This window comes from Callorhinus ursinus, unplaced genomic scaffold, assembly GCF_003265705.2.
Source record: "Callorhinus ursinus isolate GAN/ISIS: 27379988/994484 unplaced genomic scaffold, GSC_fseal_2.0 scaffold8, whole genome shotgun sequence".
In the NCBI taxonomy this organism is placed as follows: domain Eukaryota; kingdom Metazoa; phylum Chordata; class Mammalia; order Carnivora; family Otariidae; genus Callorhinus; species Callorhinus ursinus.
In genome coordinates this window covers 31,838,046-31,858,428 of record NW_027397070.1, presented here as the reverse complement: position 1 = coordinate 31,858,428, position 20,383 = coordinate 31,838,046, and the positions used below count along the sequence as shown (strand labels likewise).

The 20,383-nt window shown below is 42.0% G+C and overlaps 1 protein-coding gene across 1 annotated transcript in view; it reads left to right on the top strand.

Annotated features, from left to right (window-relative positions):
- SLC35F4 (solute carrier family 35 member F4) overlaps positions 1-18,551 on the top strand; it is a 220,753-nt gene extending 202,202 nt beyond the window's left edge. Inside the window, exons 4-8 of the mRNA XM_025869964.2 lie at positions 638-857; positions 9,907-10,032; positions 11,933-12,125; positions 15,753-15,842; positions 18,188-18,551. Coding sequence (XP_025725749.1) covers positions 638-857; positions 9,907-10,032; positions 11,933-12,125; positions 15,753-15,842; positions 18,188-18,429 — 871 coding nt within the window. The 3' untranslated portion in view covers positions 18,430-18,551. The remainder of the gene's footprint in view (positions 1-637; positions 858-9,906; positions 10,033-11,932; positions 12,126-15,752; positions 15,843-18,187) is intronic.
- The last annotated feature ends 1,832 nt before the right edge of the window (positions 18,552-20,383 follow it).

The window sequence follows — 20,383 nt, the reverse complement described above, 5'->3', positions numbered from 1 at the left end:
TCCAAAACAGCCAAATGTGTGTATGTAAATACAACCTGAGTTTGATTTTTTGTTTAGTTAGTTTACCAGTTTGGGGTCATCACAGAAGCTTTCGTCATTTTTTTCTGTCTTAAAAATGCCAGAGGAAAAACAAATTAGTCAACTGGGCAGATACATTAGAAAGAGGCCTTGTCCCTCAGGAAAAATAACATCCCACACTGTGTGGCTTTCCATGGCGGCAAGTCATCTCTACCTGTTCACATATTCACAGCCCTCTTGGTCCTTTGTATTCGCCCCTTGGGAAAGAATCTTCTCTCTCATCTAATAGCTGGTAATCCTAGAAAATATTCATTTCTGTATTTCTCCAGGCTTCTCTGAGAATGTTCAGCAGCAGCAGACTGGCTGCCCCAGCCATCTCGAGAGAATATCTAGGTAGGAAAGGGCCTAGCTCTGCGCCTGGGGAGATGTGGGTTCTTGTCCATGGAACCCTTTGCCCCCATCGTGGCTCGTAGGTGGGAGCCCTGGGTTCAGTAAGTTCCACAGATGAACAAAGGGTGTTGAGTGTTTATGTTCTTGCCAGAAAATGGCTGTCAAGAGTTAGACAACCCAAAATGTGTCACAATCAGTGCCTGACAATGAATCTCTTTTTCTTTCCTAGGGAATGCAGTCGGATTTTTGGTGAAGATGGTCTGACATTGAAGCTCTTTCTTAAAAGAACTGCTCCCTTTTCTATTCTATGGACTTTGACTAATTACCTGTATTTACTGGCTTTAAAGAAGCTGACAGCCACGGATGTCTCTGCTCTGTTCTGTTGTAACAAAGCCTTTGTCTTCTTGCTGTCGTGGATCGTGCTGAAAGACAGGTTCATGGGAGTGAGGGTAATGGCACACTTGATTCACTGTGTGAGGACACCCGTAATCGTAAATCCTTGGCATCAGGAGAGCTCCTCTGTTTCATGGAATTTCTGTCAAACTTTCCCCATTGGTTCTGAGTACAAATTGGAATTTGAAGATGCATTAGGACACCCAGGCAATTACCATATCATGAAAGGATAAAGAGATGGTCTCCCTTGGGCAGTCCGCTGATTTCAACAGGAGGCCTGAAAACAGGGAAAAATAACTTCTTTTTTAAGAATTAGTGGTGTGATCAACTCCTTCTGTCCTCAGGAAAGAAGGGTCTGAGAAAATTAGCCACAGTAAATATTATGATTTTTTTTTCAATCAACATATGTTAGGACGACTCCCTCATGCTTTCCCTCCCCCTGGCCCCGAGATGGATTTAATTAATGTTGGTGTAAGTAGATAAGGTTACCAAACAGTAATTAAAGTCACTGGTAATGGCACAATGCTGTTAAAAGTGGCTATGTATCTAGTGTGACTAATCTAGAAATGGAACGAAAAGCAGCAATTTGTACTTTGGGGTACAAATCCTTAATTGAACTGTATTAAACTCCCACCAGCCACTTCAGTTCTGAGTTTATTCCTTTCAGAAGTAATATGGATTTGAAAAAAAATTCTTTTGTATGCTTGCTCTAGATTAGATTGATTGAAAGCCATGCAGATTTAAGGAGCCAGATCTCATTCATGTAATCTGGCATGCCACCATGATGAAAATATTGAGAACATAATTCTTTAGAAAGAAGTACAAATGAAAAGCCTTTTCCCAGAAGATAAACATCACACACTTATCATTCTCTAAAAGAGATGTCCAAGACTGGATTTGAAGCATATTTTTCTGTCAAAATATTGTCCTTGTTGCAATGACTTCAGGGTCCCTGGCCCCCTAAATGCTGAAATTAATACTAGAGAGAGAATTGATGATGGCCATTAACCCTTAAAACTTTTTTAATAGAAAATTCCAATTGTAACTTGGGAGATGCTGCTCAAAAATTCAGAACTGAAGCTTGACATGAACAAGAAGTAGAAAGCTATGATAGAAAACAAGTTGAGAAACTCTGAACCAGTCCATGATACATTAGAATATACCCAGATGTGTACCACACTCTCCACCAGCTAACTTAGATTTGCCATCCAAAGGTCTTAACAATATGTTTTTATATGTGGAACACTGGTGCTGGCTGTTTACCCTCAAGTACCCTGACAAATCCTTGAGAGCAGGGACCCTCCCTATATTGCTCACTGTTCCATTCAGGATTAGCTACATAATCTGTGGGGCCCAGTGCAAAATGAAAACACAGGTACTACTCTTTTTTTTTTTTTTTAATTTTTAAAGCAGCTTTATTTTCCCCCCAAGTTTTTATCTGAATTTAAGTTGGTCAGACACTAATGATTTATATGTTGGCTAATTGAATTTAAATTAAAAAATAAATAAATTCAAGTTAGTTAACATAGAGTATAGTTTTGGTTTCAGGAGTAGAATTCAGTGGTTCATCATTACATATAACACCCAGTGCTCAGCACAAGTGTCCTCCTTAATGCCCATCCCCCATCTAGCCCATCCCCCTGCCCCTCTCCCCTCTAGCAACCCTTCGTTTGTTCCCTATAGTTAAGAGTCTCTTATGGTTTGCTCCCTCTCTGTTTTTATCTTATTTTATTTTTCCTTCCCTTCCCCTATATTGATCTGTTTTGTTTCTTAAATAACACAGGGACCACTCAAAAAAAAATCTGTCCATAATTTCAATGCAGCAACAGCAGAGCATGAAACCAAGGGCAAGGCCCTTCTAATCATGGGACCCTATGCATCTGCAAAGGTCATAGGCCCATGAAGCCAGCTCTGCCTCTCTCTCTGGCACCTAGAATAAGGCAGGGGACAAAATAGGGCTCAGTAGATCTTTGAGGATATAGTCAATAAATTCATGGTTATGAGTTCTTTCTCTTTTCTATCTGCCAGCACCATGGGATTACCCATGAGGATTTGGAGGGTCTTCTCAGAAGAAAGGGGAAAAGAGGAGATTTAGGGGCTTTTCTGCCCTTTCAACTGCATCTGAATACCAAAAGGGAATCAATATCTTCACTATTAGATTTACCAGTGAGACAATCAGTTGTATTGGAGTGAATAAATGCATTTAACCAGGGAACTTACTGATGCAAGGTATCCTATCAAAAGAGGTTCAGTGTTTATTTGAGATTTAAAAAAAAAAAAACAAGAAAAAACTCAGCTGTGTAACTTCTATTTAAATCACACATTTAGGAAATCTGCCTAGAGGCTACAGACCATCACCCTTCGAAAATTGGCATCTATAGTGGGTTAAATGGTGGTCTCCAATAAGGTGTCCACATCCTCATTCCCAGACCCTGTGAATCTGACCTTATGTGGAAAAATCGTCTTTGCAGACATAATTAACATAAGGATCATGCAAGGAGGAGGTCATCCTGATTGTTTAGGTGGCCCTAATTCCAATAACATATATCCTTATAAGAGACACACACAGGAGAGACAGAAGAGGAGAAGGCAATGTGACCACAGAGACAGAGGTTGGAGTGACGTGGCCACAAGCCCAGGAAAGCAGGGGCGACCCCCAGAACCTGGAAGAGTCAAGGAATGTATTCTCTCCCAGAGCTGCCATTAGGAGCATGGCTCTGCTGGATTTGAACTTCTGGCCTCCAGAACTGTGAGAGAAAAAATTTCTGTTGTTTTCAGTCACCAAGTTTGTGGTAATTGGTGACAGCAGCCTCAGGAAACTACTACAGCATCCATAAGTAATAAGACCCGGTAGAAAAAAAACCATTATGTAGCCAATGAGTTGTATATACTTGTTAATAAGGACATACATAAATTAAGACATTATAGATGGCAAAATGGTAAACATGGACATCAAGCATGGTAGAAGTCAGATAGTTTTCTTTTTACATACCAGGAAATGCTTTGCTCCTCACTGGGAAATATGAGGAAATGTTTAATGCCACGTTCCAGAAGAATGTCAAGGTGTAATTTTAATGACACCTGTAATCAGGCCGTGGGATATGAAAAGAACCAAAACAGCTTCAGTGTTTTGCCTTTTGACAGTCTCAGCAATTCTGTTTTTTCCTGATACATATTGAGAACATGTATAATTGGGTCATTTGAGAAATTAAAGGAGAGCAAACAGAACACTGACAATGTAAATGCGGTTTTCATTGCCTACATCCAGACAGGATCAAAGCACAGCCCGTGCAGGCCTCCCCACTTGGACTACTCTCTCTCTTTTTTTTAATAGTTAAATAGTTAAAGTGCTGCTTTCGGTCATCAGATTACCATTTGTATTTTTGACTCGCTCTAAGGTTTCAGTAGTTTACAGATAGACTGTTTTTGGATTGTAATTTTCATTTGTTTGACCCGAAGATTGCTCACATTTAAGATGATCACATTTCCTACTTCTATTTTTCACATCCAAATGACACCCTAGACAGAATGAAGGATGCTTTAAGTTATAAAATCTGTAAATATGGGTTTCTCCGGAGCATCAGTTGGCCAGAAGTAGCAATGCTCATGGAAAAACAAGTTCTGTTTTATGAATAACTTGTTAATATTTTGTTTCCTTAGAATATTAGATTGCATTACAGATGGAAAGGTAATTTGTTGTACATTTAGTTTTCCAGCACAAAATCATTTCAGCCAAATTGCTGGTAAACATCGCTGTGTTAAAAACTCTTTCATGAGGACTTGCTTACAGCTGATATATGATCATCCCATGGAAATTAGTAAACTTTTTTAAAAGATTTTTTTTTAATTGCACAAATGTTGGTGAGAATCCAGCTCTTGCAGCTTTGAAGAAGGGTGTTTTCCTATCTTCAAGATCCTGTCTTGTTTAGCTAGAGTTCTTAAATTCATGAAAAGCAGAGAAACCACCTTAATAAAAAAAAAAAAGGTTCTCCTCAAAGAAAATGAACCACTGGCTGGGGGTTTTCTTCTCCATCACGGGTTATCAGTTGCACTCCAATTTGAAAAGTAAATGTCAGACTAGGAAGTTGAAACTCTTCTTTCAGCTCTTGTCCCCCCCTTATCTTTTATATTGTTAATTGAAAATTTTCTTTCATTTTTAAATTTCCTTGAATGGAGGAAGAAAATTGGTGGGTGGTGAATGGTTCAGCAGACCCCAAACTTCCTTAGCAGATTTAGGAAATGAATTTGTGTCTCTTTGACTTGACACCCACATATTTTTCTAGCTGGGTCCCTATGCAGTTAACTTTCCAAATTGTGGCTCCTTTGGATCCTTTCCAAGATCCACCATGGACCGACTACAGTATGTCAGTTAAACGGAGTCTTTCACTGCTTAACCTGCACTTCTCTGAATTCAAATTGGGCTCCAGAGTGCCCTAAATCAGGACACTGGAGCTGAGCTGTTACTGATTTGTGCCAATAGGACACATCTAGAGAAGAGTCGAGATAACCTTTTGTTTCCATCTTGCCTTTGGTTGACATTTATGCCCTACCTGCTCATTTGTGTGCAGTGCAGAATCCTCTATCCAGAACCCTCATGCTTCCTGGAGGAAGCAGCAGAGGATGGGTAGTGGGACTCATCCTTATCATCCCCCTCTTGGCAGGAAAAAAATTCGTGAATCCTGGGAGGAGAAAGCTGAAGTAGAATGCTCCATCCTCCATGCACACCCTTTAGTCTTTCCATCTGGCTGTTCTTTCCCACTTTTCCAATCCTGGTCTCTCTTGGAGACTGTTTTCAGATGGATTTTGTTCATATAAAAATAGCTGTGTGTTGGGGGATGGGGGTGGGAATCTTGGTTTGGAGCTCCGCACAACTTGGTTTGACCTGTCCCCAGGCACCCTCTGCCCCCGCCACACACGCACACAATCTGTACAGCTAAACACTGCCCACCTCTTTCATTTCTCACACTTCAACTCTTGTCCAATTTCACTGGATCTGAGTAAAACAGATGGTTCACCTTCATGGAACCTTAAATGTAGCATGTGGACAAGCTTAAGGATTCTGCATAGCCTTGGTTTTCCTTGAAAATGGATTCTATTTAAATAACTCAAAGAGAACAAGGATGATCATCAGTGCAGGTCTCACCGGCCAAGCTATTAATGTGTATCCCACCTTCAGCTGCGGACCTATAGTCTTGGGCTTGAGTACCACCCTGCCAGCAGTGTACCTTTGAGGCTCTCCATTCTAGAGGCTGCTGTAGGCTTGGGGTTCAGGGGTCCGTTGTGAGCCACGGAAGCCCCTCCATGCTCACTCAGATTTAGAAACACTGTTAACCACAAGGCAAATTAAGGAAAATTATTTCAGTTGCAATTAGAAAGAGAAGCGATTAAAGGTTCACTTCAATACCCTGAACCCTGGAAGAGCTGGTATTGTTACACAAATAATAATTCTGGACGCCATTTTGTCAGTGGGGGAAACAGTAACTGTAATGAGGCTGGTGAACCCTCACAGAGATCAAGAGAAGGGCCAGACCATTTGGTTTGGAAGGCCTGAGACAAAAAAAAAGAAAAGAGAAAAGAAAAGAAAAGAAAAGAAAAGAAAAATGATGATACAAGAAAACAGCCAAAAGCCAGATGTTCCTCTAGCTTTTATGAGTACAGATGAATTCTTTGAGAGGTGACAGAAGCCTAGCTTTCATGCAGGGTCACGTATGGTAAATAGCACAGTGAGATTATCAAATGTTTACCTCCAAAGCCATCCTTGGGCTTTAGGAACACACTCAGACAGCCTCATGGTCTCCCTCTGATTAGCCCTGAAAGTTGACAGGAGGCTCTCAGAGGGGGCTGAGCCTGCAGAGGAAGGTAGCTGGCTCAGGAGGAAATGTCCCTTAAGAGGTATGCTGAGCAAATGGGCTAAATAAATCCTCTTCCTCGGGGTACTCCCCCCAGGTGGGCACACCATGGCGTGAGAGGTCTGAGAGGTTTCCAAAGTTAAAAATGAGGCATTGGGAGTGTTATGGTCATTATGGTTACAAACACTCTCACCCGAACCAGATTCATGGAATGGTAGTGGTGAGTGTTCTGTCTTATTTAGACACTCCGGTTGGTTATAGGGCTGGAACTGGAGTAGGGTGTGAGGAGTGCCATGTCTTTCTGGAGCCAGACGGGACACCAGGAAATGGTGTCTTTTCAGCAGAAGCATCCCTCATCTGGATGCTAATGTGCTCAAAGGCATTTTTGGGGTTGTCCCAGTGTAGATGTGCATATAGGAGCACTTCTGACCCAGGATTTAAGGCATGGGCTTCCTGCAGGCACATGTCCAGTGTCCCGAGCCCAAGAAGAGTCATTTGTGTTTGTTCAAGAGAACAGACTATGAATCCTTCCTTAACTTACCAATTCTGAAAAACCTGTGACTCAGATCTGTGTTTATGCTATTTGTTCTCTGGAAATATGAAAAGTATCTACTCTGCAGTTAACCAGTGGTGCCAAAGAGAGCCACATCTGGGATCCGAATGACCACTCCACTGAGCCTTCCCCCCCATATTTCCTTGCATTTCCTAGATTAGCTGAGCTCTCTTCCCTGAGTTCCAGCTGTGTAGATAAGAAGCACATTGCAAGTATCTTAAAACACAGCCACAGAAATTTTGTTCTGTTAGATAGTTGTGAACTTTAAATTAAAAATGTGGAAAATAATTTAACTTATCTTTTCCTCCCAGGAAACTTATATAACCTATAAGTTACTGTTCATACCATAGAGAAGAATTTTTCTAACATCTCAAATATTCAGATTTTCATGCTTTTAGAACTTAACTAACCACATTGTCTGGCCCCCCGACATGAAAAATGCTCCGCTCCATGAAAGCAATTGAAAGAGACACTGGTGTAATTGATATGTCAACTTAAGTGGTCCAGCTAATACTTCTACAAGCAGTTGAATATAAAATGTAATGGAGATCTTTAAAAGGCTCATCACAGTTATAATTTTGAATTGCTATAAAATTTATAATCTTTGTCCATACTCAATTCCTATCTTGGGAAAATTTATAATAGACATATTGTGCATATATATTTTTACTAGAGGCTGACTCAGAAAAGGAAGTGCTTCTAACTGAAGCCATATCCTGGGGTAATAGTATTAAATGTTCATGCTTTCTAGACAGTGTTCTTATTTTTGCTTTTTTTTGGATAAGCTGTTTGTTTTCATAGTTCCCTAGACCCAAAATCCTTACTACACACAATTGCCTAAACCCAGATATTATGTATTATACAATAATTTTAATAATTTTAAATATGAAACAGTACATCATGTTAAAGTTCATTACGATTGATACTGTATTCTAATAACCCTGTCTTGATCTGAACAAGAAAACATAACTGATGCTTGGCTGAAAGAAAACAAATATTGGTTCAAATTTATTGTCCTACAAGCTCAGTCTTATGAGGGAAATTGACTTGTGCACCTGAACGCTTTGACCCATGAACATTATTTAAACACGAAAACAAATCAGAAAATGCCAGTGTCTAATGTGCCTTTTCATTTCTCTGAAATCAGACTGCCAAAAGGATCGTTGCAAGTCCTGGGCTGAACTATAAATCCCCAAATCAAAGAAAATGATAGCCCTCACAGAATTGCCAGGTCGAGATAACCCCCTCCCCATGTTTATTTATGAGTCTATTACCTCTTGTTTGGAAAATTTCCTTGACACCTCATGGTGTGTGTATTAGATTCTATTCCCTCTAGTGAGAGGCAAAGCCTAACTAGAACACATGCCTGGGAGCTTTAGAGAATATGATATTCTCTCAGCAAGAGGAATGCCTCCCATCAAGCAGCCTCCTGGAAAAACGCTTTATGAAGACGGTTTTTCACTGCTGCATGTCAGCGTCTGTTCTCAAGTACTCCTGCTGTTTTTCATAAAAGATGCTTCAGTGTGGAGCTAGGTCTGAAACCAACAGTGCACTTGCTTTTGGTGGTCATTAACAAAAGAATTGCTTTAGCAGCATCTAAATTATATGTGTCATCGCTATCATACTCTGCACTGGCCTGGAGCGAGTCTACAGTCACATGACGAAGGGCTACATTTTGTTGTAATAAATAATTCACTAATAATATTCGGAGGGGCCAACAAAAGTCACATATACGGAAAAGCTATCTCGGAGGAATTGATTTACTTGGGAATACTCAGAACTGAACCTTAACAAAATTAACCACCAGGTGCCTATACATTTCTCGCAAAGCTGCATCTGGGTTTAAAAGTCAGCGAGACTATATCACAGGGAAATCACATATCGTTCCCTATTCTGGGGCCATCATTGAACCATTTACCATAGCTTTGAAATGTTTTCTACTGGAGTCAGGTCAAGATAATTTCAGAAACAGATGCAAATCAACGTTTCACTAAGGGAGTAGACCCGTTTTGAATAGATCCAGGATCATATCAATTTATAGTAAACCATTATGATTTTAATCAAATGATGAATACTTCATTTTATGCAGTTAATGCTCTAGAATATATCTTTTTGAGGTTAATTTGCACGTAAACCAAAGGAAGAACTAGTTTGACATGCCGAGTGCCAGTGCAAACTCAGCTCCTTCCTTAGAAATCACTGGGAGAGGTGACAGGCTTTCCTTTTTGTCTCTTGGCCTAAATTTTGCCTCTTAGCTGCATCAGTGTTGTGTCTCCCTAATCAAGTCCCGGTGATGGGTCAATCTTCAAAATCATGCATTGGTCTGAGGGGCAGATTAAAATGTATGCTGAATTGTTTGAAGAAAAAGAATACAGTCTAGATGAAAATGCTCTGGAGTGATTTCCTATTAAATTTACTTCACCAACATGGATATTAATCTCTAAGAAGTTGAGCTAAAAGATTAAACTGCAATTACTAGCCCTTAATTAGAATGTGAGCAGCTTTTATAGTCTCTGTCTGGATGTCTCACGAGCATACTGATTTCTTGTTAATACTGACCCTTCCTAACTTGAAACTGCGATGTATGAGAGGTAATTGGGTTTGAGGAAGCATTTAGCAACTCTCATGAAGTCTTCAATTGCTTGCCCTGAGATATGGAGGCATCAAATTTTTAAAAAAATTTCTTTGCGTTCTACTTGACAGATAGTTGCTGCAATCATGGCCATTACCGGTATCGTCATGATGGCATATGCAGATAATTTCCACACAGATTCTATCATAGGAGTGGCATTTGCAGTGGGCTCAGCCTCTACATCTGCATTATATAAGGTATGTTGTGCCTTTCTTTTATGTCGTTAGCTGTCATCTGTAACTTAGATGCAAGTGATAAAGGAAGCCAGGACAACTAAAGTCTTGGCTAGAGGAAAAAAAAAGATGGTTCAAATAAGACTAAGTACCGTTTACTGGGTACTTGCTACATGCTGGGCACTTGCCAGAAATTTTCACCCGTGTTAACTCAACTTTCTGAGGCACAGGCACTGATCCCCACTTTCCAGATGAGGAAACTGAAGCTTCAAAGATTAAGTAACTTGCCCAAGGGCACACAGCCAGGCAGCGATAGAAAGCTTTAAATTCTGACTGGCCACGTCCAAAGCCCATGCTCCACGCCTCGGCCCCTCCACAATCATCAACCAGTTGCAGCAGGGGCGGATAGACTCCTCTTCTCTTTAAGTTTCTTTATGTTAACTATCTACAGTCATTATCTTAACTCCAATGAGGTGTTAGAAATAACAAGCAAGCTGTCACTTGCGAGTTGACTGCTACGTATTAACCCGAAGCCACAGGAACTCCTGTTATTAGTGAAACGAAGGGCCTCCTTTCCTCTCTGATGGATACTCTGAATCTGCACTATGTACTTACCACTCATTCTCTGCTGGAGCTGCCTGTCATCAGTGGAAAATCTATTCAGTCGTTGCCCCTGACTTCAGAGGCAAGGACTAAGAGAGCAGATCTAAAAGGTTATCCCCAAAGCTCCACTTTTCAGAGCCAGCTTTTGGGATGTAGCTAAGGCACTGTTCCACTTTCCCCTCTCTTAGTGTTTCAGTGAGAAAATTCTCTGTGAAAAGCAGGAAAGGCCCTTTGCATCCCTCCTGGATGCCTGTTCTGATTATTCACCAACACTGCGGCTCCGAGGGCACTGAGTCTATTTCCATATTGACATTTCCTGGCCCACTGATTCTGTGACAAGCTTGACAAGTTTTCACTCAATTGCCATTAGTGTCTAACTGGCCCCCAACTGAGACTCCACTGAGGTGTCTGATGGGACCAAAGAACAGCACCTGGTCAAGTTCTCTTGATTAACTCTCTCAAGAAGAAAAAAATAATAAGTTCAGTTAAAATCAAAAGCAACACCTGGAATTGCTCTGTGACTGGGATGGCTGTCCTATTGAGGTATTCTCCTGACCATGTTACAGATGTATTCATCCTGGGAGCAGTAACATTTGCAGACATGAATAAAATCAAATGTGCACCGTCAGGAAGATCTGCTCCATTCTACACTGTTTGAGGATTAATATAGGAAGCAGAAGGGTTAGAAAGCCAAGAAGTATCAACTAGACACCTGGGTCCTCCTTAGCCCAACGTGGCTTTATGTTGACCATTCACACCTCCCTGCTATCTTCCTCTGTACACAGATTTATATCCAGGAAAAAAAATTTTTTTTCAATCTGGAGAATAAACAGTATTTGTGAAAATATGTTAAGCTCAGACAGAAAAGTGCTTATAAATCCAAGGCATCATTATTATGTCTCTCAACAACATAATGATCATCTCTAATTTAGTTTTTGTTATCTGTCAGATTACGGGTAAAATGAATCCCATGCTTGAGGGGAAGAATTGATGGCATCTCAACCCTAGATTGTCCTGGGTTTATCTGCACTCATAGTTATCATTCACCCTATACCCATCCCCGATGGTGGTATTTAACACAATGCCTTCAGCAGTTTGCAGCATCATAAGGAATTCATTTTATGGCATTTGCTGTTTCATATGAAGACTACAGGGCATTTTACTTCCTTATCTCAATGGCCCATTTAGTGCCATGGAGTTGGTGGGGTAAGAAGAAATAGAGGATAAACTCTGGAATGGTCAGTTCACTGTGTAGAACGTGCCTTTCTGCTCTAGCAAAGTTTTTAACTGTGTGGCTAAGGAATTTCTTTCCCAATCCAAGGTTTTGTTCAAGATGTTTCTTGGAAGTGCCAACTTCGGTGAAGCAGCACACTTTGTCTCCACATTGGGTTTCTTCAATTTGATCTTCATCTCTTTCACCCCGATCATCCTGTATTTCACCAAGGTGGAGCACTGGTCCTCATTTGCAGCTCTGCCATGGGGCTATCTCTGTGGGATGGCCGGGCTGTGGCTGGGTAAGTGGCCCTGGGTTTTGCCTTCCATTCCCTATGTCACTTGAACTTTCCTTGGATAGATAAATGATCATAGTAGGGTTATTCCCTTGGGAAACTTCGTCCTCTATTTCCCAAACTTACCTAAGGTTGGCTAATGGTTAGAAGGTTCTTTGCAGGCTATTGCTTCATTAGATCAGAGATGTTCAACTGGTATCCTCCCATGGGTTAAGGTGTGAGCTGGAGGCCCAGGCCACTCTGATCACCACCAGTCTTCAAGAAGCCTTGTCCATTCTTCATGATGTACTGTATGATGTCACTGTGTTCCAGGTGTAGCATGGTGCATCAAGCAGAGGGAGAGAGGAGATGGTGCATTCAAGGAACTCAAGGTGGATCAAAATGGATGGAGCACCAAGTGCAGGAGGAATAGGGAGGAAGCAAGGAGATGACATTCTGGAAAGAAACAGGCCATGGAGGGCCTGGAAACCCATTAAGGGAGTGGACTTAAAATCCACTGAAAAATCTTTAAGCAGAGACGACAGGTTCACATCTGCATTTTAGTCAGCCCACTCTGGGTCTGTGTATGGAGAAGGAATTTGAGATAGGAAGCCCTCAGCAAGCAGGAGAAGAAGGCAGAACTGGACTTGGTTGCCCTTCTAAGTAGGCTGTGCCTAGTCAATGACCACGAAAAGGTCACCCAGAGTCTTTTTAATGTTGTCTCTCCAAACTCCCCAAACTCAAGGCATTCTGCTTCACCTGAGCAACCAGAGGGCTCCCACTTTCCAGCTATGCTGCTTCTGTCACTCACTGTAAAAGGAACCTGAAAAATAACAAGCCCACTCTTGTCTCCCCAAGCAGGTGAACAACAGCAACCACGACATGATTCAATGTCCCTTTACTCAGAGCCAAATCACTTTCATTCTGCTCCTCTGTCCTCACCCTTCCTAAGGACAGCCCCCTCTGCCTGGTCCCCATTTACCCACCACACTTGACCTGCAGGACATCTGCCAACCCTCAGCTGACCTTCTTTATCAAGGTGACATAATCTGAAGCAGCTTTGCAATTCCTGGGAGAAAAACATGCCCGGTTTTCATTCCCACATAAGCACTGGGTCATCTTTTCTCTACTTTGGCCCAGGCCCCTAAGGAGAGGTCTGAGACAAGAGAATGATCAAATGTTAATTGTTGGTCCTTTGAATTTTACTTTTGAAGTCCAAAAATATGTAGTTATGACCTTTCATAACCTCTGCTAAATTGAGTGGAATTCCATAGCACTGTTTCCATAAGACCCGAACATTCTAATTAAAAGTGCCTAGATAATTTCCTGGCCAAAAACAATCTAGCTGGGAGCAGTCGTAACCCAAATTTCACTGACTCTTGGACTCAGCTGTGTATACATGATCTCCAGCTTTCTGCAAAGTAGCCCTTCACCAATATATATCCTTTGGCCAGCCTAATACATGCTCCTCTACCAGCCCTGCTCAGGTTGGTTGTCACCCAGGCTAGTGGGATACTAGTTCTCCATCAAGCAGCATGGTCTCCACACTCCACTGGGTATAGCGCTGCCCAGGACCAGAGGGGCTCCACCCAGCCCGTCCCCAGCCCCCAGCAGTCCTCATGGGGCCAAAGCTGCTCTGTGACAAAACGAGGGGACAGCCTCTCTCCTGACTGTGTTACACACCCCAGGGTTTATACAGTCTTCACTGCTCCTGCTCTTGAGTTTTTATTTCCATCCCTTTCTTCTCCATTGTAACCCGCTATGATCTGGCTAGAGCTGGGCTGGACAAACAGCAGGTGGTCCTCTGGCCTGCCCACATTGTCTGTAACTACAGCTTTTATCTGCTTAGGCTCACCTTGCCTCATTCCTTCTCGAAGGTTGGGCTATCTGCCAGGGAGTGCATAAGCCCAAATGCAGGTTGGCCTGGTGCATTCACACCTGACATGTCTGAAGCCCATTTCAACTTGGGCTGGGCCCCATACTACAGATAACATATTGAATTATATATTCTTGTCCTTAGGTTGTCAGAAAAATGAGTAAGTGTTCTACCTAAAGAACTAATTAAAAACAGACAACACATTTCGGTGAAGCCACCTGTTTCTTGCTGAGTGGGAAGGGCTCAGTTCTCACCCAAACATCAATACTTTCAATCCACTGAAATACCCAGTTCAGCTAATAAAATAGCCATGCAGGAGTTTAGCAGAGTCTGTGTGGGACTGAGAAATTTCCTGACTTGCTAGAATGTGCCATAGTTGATTCCCTGAGTCTGGGGAGAGAGTTGAGGGGCAGGAACAGTCATTTTCATTGTAGATCTGCCATGAAGGAGAAAGCGTTATTAACTTAGGAAGGTCCTCTGCCTTAACTGCCACTACTATTATGTGATAATTATGAAGGAGCCCAAGTTTTATGAAAGTCAAACCCACTGTCTCTAACCACAAGTGACTCCAGATAACTAGGTTAGTGGGCTTAATTAAAGCAAGAATTGTAGATAGCAATAGAAGAATAAACACTGTCCTGAATGGAGTAGTTCTAGAACCATCTTTGGCTCTATAGAGATATAGGCAACATGGTTGAGTCATTTACAAAGAGATCTCTCTGAATTGAGGACCATTCATAGTTGTTAATACTCATCTAAACAACCCCTAAAACAAACACTGGATTGAAATCCATTAAAATAATGCTATGTAGGGGCACCTGGGTGGCTCAGTGGGTTAAGTGTCAGACTCTTGATCTCAGCTCAGGTCTTGATCTCCTAAGATCCAAACATCCTAATTAAAAGTGCCTAGATAATTTCCTGGCCAAAAACAATCTAGCTGGGAATAGTCATAACCCAAATTCCCAGCGTGGAGCCTACATAAGATAAACAAACAAACAAACAAACAAACAAACAAATAAATAAAATAAAACAATGCTGTGTAGCTTATCATTGTTTTTCTTTTTTTTATAATTGTTTTTCTTTTGAAAACATGTATTTTTTATCATTTTTGTAGGAGGTAGATGATTGTTTTATATTTTACTAAAAATATCCAAAGATATTAATTAGAAGATATCTAGTTACAACTTCCTTTGGTTCTATGGACCTGCCCTTGGGTAATCTGTGCACAAGTCAGGATGCGGAAAAGGTCCCTGGGGTTCAGTGCATTACACTGAACACAATTTTGTTTGCCTGTATGATGCTCACCATGAGGGAAAGGAAATGAAAGCGCATAGGCCATCCTTGGATAGAGCTTCGTTTTAGCAGTAACATGAGAGCCTTTTAGTTATCAGGAATATGTCATAATATAACAAAGTAACAAAGGGAAAAAGCCCAAACTTCAGTCGTTGTCTGCTTTCAACCTCTGGCTGGCCCCAGCCTACCTTTATAGTGCTAATAAGCAGAGTCGTGAATTGATTGTTTCACTGCTATGCATTTGCTCAATATGCCCCTTGCCAGCCAGGTGGCAAGAGATCAGGCAGTCAAGGTGGCAGAGGAGAAAGAATAGACTACTTCAGTCGAGAAACGTGCATCCGGCTCCCAAATTAGAGAATTAATTGACCAAAGGTGCAGACAATGTAGAAGGCAGGTTTAGCAAAAACACTGGTTCTATTATGTTAAGAAGGAAAGAGCCCAGCAGATCAGTTTCCCTTCATCATCTATATCCTTTATTTTAACAGCCTTCAATATCCTGGTGAATGTCGGTGTGGTGCTGACATACCCAATCCTGATCTCCATTGGGACAGTGCTCAGCGTTCCTGGCAATGCAGGTACTTGTAGGATTTGACATGTGCGCAGTCTCTTGCTTGTGTTCCTTTTACACCTTGTGTTGTTTCTTCGAGCAATTGTGAATTATGTCCCTTGCCTGGGAAGATGTTTTTAAATATCGGGAAGGTGGCAGACAACAGAATAACTATGCAGCAGATTTAAAATTTGCAGCTATAAACACTGTTTTTACTCGGTCGTGCTTTTAGAATTAAATACCACATGTATCATTTGGATTTCATGTAATCTCCCTGACAACCTAATTTTGCAGTATTTTTAGAGGAAGTCCTGTGGAAACAAAAGGCATCCCAGCCGAGGACTCTCAAGTAAACGTCACTAATAAAAGTGTAGGAAATGTTCAGGGTGTTGGCTCCCCATCAGACTATCCGTGGGGAGTGGCAGAAGCTTCTCCTGGGGGCAGAGCAGATGGCCCTCTGGAATAGATACAGGAAAAAGCAATTGGACTCACTTCAGGGACAAGAAGAGAAGCTATTTTTCCAGGATAATCTTCCTAATGCAACCTGTCAATGGAACAAGTAATGAAAGTGAGTGATTTGGAACACCGTACAGTCCTTCTAACTGTAAAATTCTATTTTTCCAAGTCTCGGGTACCCACCTTTCTCTGCCCCAGGACAATCAGCAAGTGTTCATTGAGCACTTACTGTGTGCAGAACTGTAGAAGAAACAGGGGGCGGGGGGGAAGGATATTATTGTTCCCATAAGAAACTTTCACCAAATTTAGAAAACAAGCCCAACATATATGAAATAACTTACAACCCCACAGTGTGATTTATTAGCAAATGCCAAATCGTGTGAGACAGACTCCTAGGACTATAAGATATCCAGAGGAAAGAAATATCAGAGAGGAGAGGAGTTGTCAAGGAAGTTCATTCATTCACCCAGGGATCCGGTCATTCAACACATCATTTCTGAGCACTTAGGATGTGCCAGGAACAGTGCTAACGCTGGTGAGGGGTCCTGAGTGAGACACAGTTCCTGTTCTCTGGACCGTGCAGTACACAGAGGGAGACAAGAGGACTTGAGTAGTTACAATGTAGAAACAGAATTGTCTTGATAGAGGTATGTAATGAATGCTCTGAGAGCACACAGGAGTGGCATCCAGGGAGGCTTCCTGTAAGAAGCCAAAAGAGAGAACTAACAAAGGGATTAGCTGGATGGTGTGGATATGAGAAGGAACAGGCATTCCGTGTAAAAAGAACAGCCTATGCATGACCAAGAATTCCACTACTAGGTACATATGCTGAAAAATGGAAAACAGGGACTCAAAAATATACTTGTACATGAATATTCATTGCAGCCCTATTCACAATGGCCAAAAGGTGGAAACACCCAAATGTCCATCAACAGATGAACTAATAACCAAGTTGTGGTACAATGGGATATCATTCAGCCATAAAAAGGCAGGGAGTGTGGAGACATGCTACCCCACGGTTGAACCTCGAAAACGTCATGCTAAGTGAAAGAAGCCACACACAAAAAAGTCACATGTGGTATGATTCCATTTATGTGAAATCTCCAGAATAGGTTAACTCATGGAAACCAACAGCAGATCCCCACACAGGAACTGGGAGGTCGGGGAGGGAGCTGGGGAGTAGCTCCTTCATGGGTAAGGGGTTATACTTTGAAGTGATGGAGATGTTTTGGAACCAGACGGAGGTGGTGGTTGTACAACATTGTGAACATACAAAACGCCACTAAATTCATTTGAACAGAGTTTATTTTAATTTATAGGAATTTCACCTCAATTAAAAATGTTTTTTTTTTAAGATTTTATTTATTTTGACAGAGAGAGAAAGAGACAGAGAGAGAGGGAACACAAGCAGGGGGAGTGGGAGAGGGAGAAGCAGGCCCCCTGCTGAGCAGGGAGCCCGATGCGGGGCTCGATCCCAGGATCCTGGGACCATGACCTGAGCCGAAGGCAGACGCTTAACGACTGAGCCACCCAGGCGCCCCTAAAAATGTTTTTAAAAAGAACAGCATGTGCCAAGATGTAGGCATTAACAAGCTTGGCTCATTTGAAAAATCATCAGCGGCCCAATGAAACTGGAAAAGTGTGAAGGGACGCAGAGGAGAAGTTTCAAGAAATAAAACTTGCAGAGGCAATTAAATGAGATGACACGAGCCTTGAAGGATAAGCCTGAGACTTAGAGAGAAGGAACAGAAAGCAAACAAAGGGAACGATAGAATAATATGGAGAAAGGAAAGATGAGCTTGAAAGAACAAGGGAGACCTTAGAAACCTCTAGATGTAGCACTGAGTTTGGTCATTTGTTCTCAGAGAGGCCTAGAAACAGTCATAGCCTATGACAGACCTGATTTTTCTCCCCTAGCTGTGGATCTCCTGAAGCAGGAGGTGATATTCAATGTCGTCCGCCTGGCCGCTACCATCATCATCTGCATTGGGTTTCTGCTGATGCTGTTGCCAGAGGAGTGGGATGAAATTACCCTGAGATTCATCAACAGCCTGAAGGAAAAGAAGAGCGAGGAGCATGTGGAGGACATCACTGACTCCAGTATACACCTGCGGACCAGAAGCCGGGCCAATGGGACTGTGTCTATACCACTGGCTTAACGCGGGACACATTTTGGATGCACGTGTATGTATATTCTGTGAATATAATAAAATTTTCTCACTACCTGTACACTCAAATGACGGTATTAACTCTGAATTTGGATAAGTCATACGTGAAATAATGCCAATGATAAAAGTTTACATTTATATGCTTATCAAGGAACTGGTGTAAATAATCATAATAAAATTTTTTTATTAAAACATATTCATCTTTGTTCTATTTCTTCTGTTTTGGAGGGAATTACCCCCCCACCCCCAATTTGCAAAGTTTCCTGAAAACATGAGATTCTGCTAAGTTATGGGTTTATCATGACCTTACCCTCCCTGGGAACTGAGACGTTTTCATTCCATCAGAGAAAGTTGCATTAAGAGGAAAACACATGTAAAGGATACACACTTTATATATATTTAAGTCCAATAAGAGCCTTAAGTTTGAAGGCTGGAAAGTAATTAAACAACTATCAAAAGAGTATCTTCTATATGCAACACTGACACGAGGAAAAATGAAGGTGTGACGATATAGAAGAACCCGTCTGTACTCGCGATGTGCTTAGAGTAGTACAGAGCGTACGAGTGGTTACAAATATCTCTAATATGAGGTAGACATTTAAAAATGACACAGGGGTTACAGAGAGGACATCCCTAAAGCGCTTGACGTGATGACCACTCCTTTTTCCCAAAATATCCTCTTTACCTGGCTCCCATATAGTTTCTGCCTCTCTGGCTGCTTCTCTGGGCTCCTCTTTCACGGCTGGTCTCATCATCATCAGCCTTCAGTGCTTAGCATCTCATGCCACACTCTCTCCCCCAGGGATTTCATCTACTCCAATGGCTTCAAATGTCACCCATGTGGTGATGGCTTAAAAATCTTTATCTCCAGGGGCGCCTGGGTGGCTCAGTCATTGTCTGCCTTCGGCTCAGGTCATGATCCCAGGGTCCTGGGATCGAGCCCCTCATCGGGCTCCCTGCTCAGCGGGAAGTCTGCTTCTCCCTCTCCCACTCCCCCTGCTTGTGTTCCCTCTCTCGCTGTGTCTCTCTCTGTCGAATAAATAAATAAAATCTTAAAAAAAAAAAGAGAGACAAATTCTTTAAGAAAAAAAATCTTTATCTCCAGCCCAGATTTGTACCCCAAGCTTCAGGTCTGACTATCCAAATGCCTTTCTGTAAGCTCACTTGGACGCCTCATTGTTGACTTCAAATTCAAGAACGAAGTTGAATTTATCATCTCTCTTCTCCAGATCTATTCCTTCCTCTCCCTTTTTCCCTCTCTAGGCTAAGGGTGCCATCATTCACTAGCTGCCCAAGCAGGGATCAACCTTAACTTCTGCCTTCCTTGCCCTCCACACCTAAACTTTAAGTCATGTTGATTAGCTCTCTCAATAGTTCTTGAATCCATACACTTCTCTACTATGATACCTGTTCTAGGCCCTCATCGTCTCTTTCTTGAATGAATGAAAAGCTCTCTGAGCTGGTCTCTCTAACTTCCAGTCTTGCCTCTCTCTAATTCCTTCCATGTCCTGCAGAGTGGCTTTTCTAATATATAAATGTGATCATACTCCTCTCCTGAATAAAACACTTCAGTGGCATCTTATTGTCCTCAGAATAAGGTCCAAGTACCTTTGCATGTCATTCAAAGGTTACCGCTGGCTGGCCCCTGCCTGCCTCTAGAGAAGCACCATCCAATGGAATTTCTGTGGTGAGGAGAGTGTTGCAGATCTGCACGGGGGCACCACAGTAGCCCCAAGTGCCTAGTGAGCTCTTTAAGTGGGGCTAGTGCAACTGAGGGGCTGCATTTCTAATTTTATTTACTTTTAATTAATTTGTAATTAAATTTAAATGGCTACAGGTGACTATTGGCTACCATATTGGACAGCACAGCTCCAGAGCCTCATGCCAGCATTCCATCCACTGGGGCCTCTGGAATCTGGGCTTTCGTGACACTATGACTTCCCAT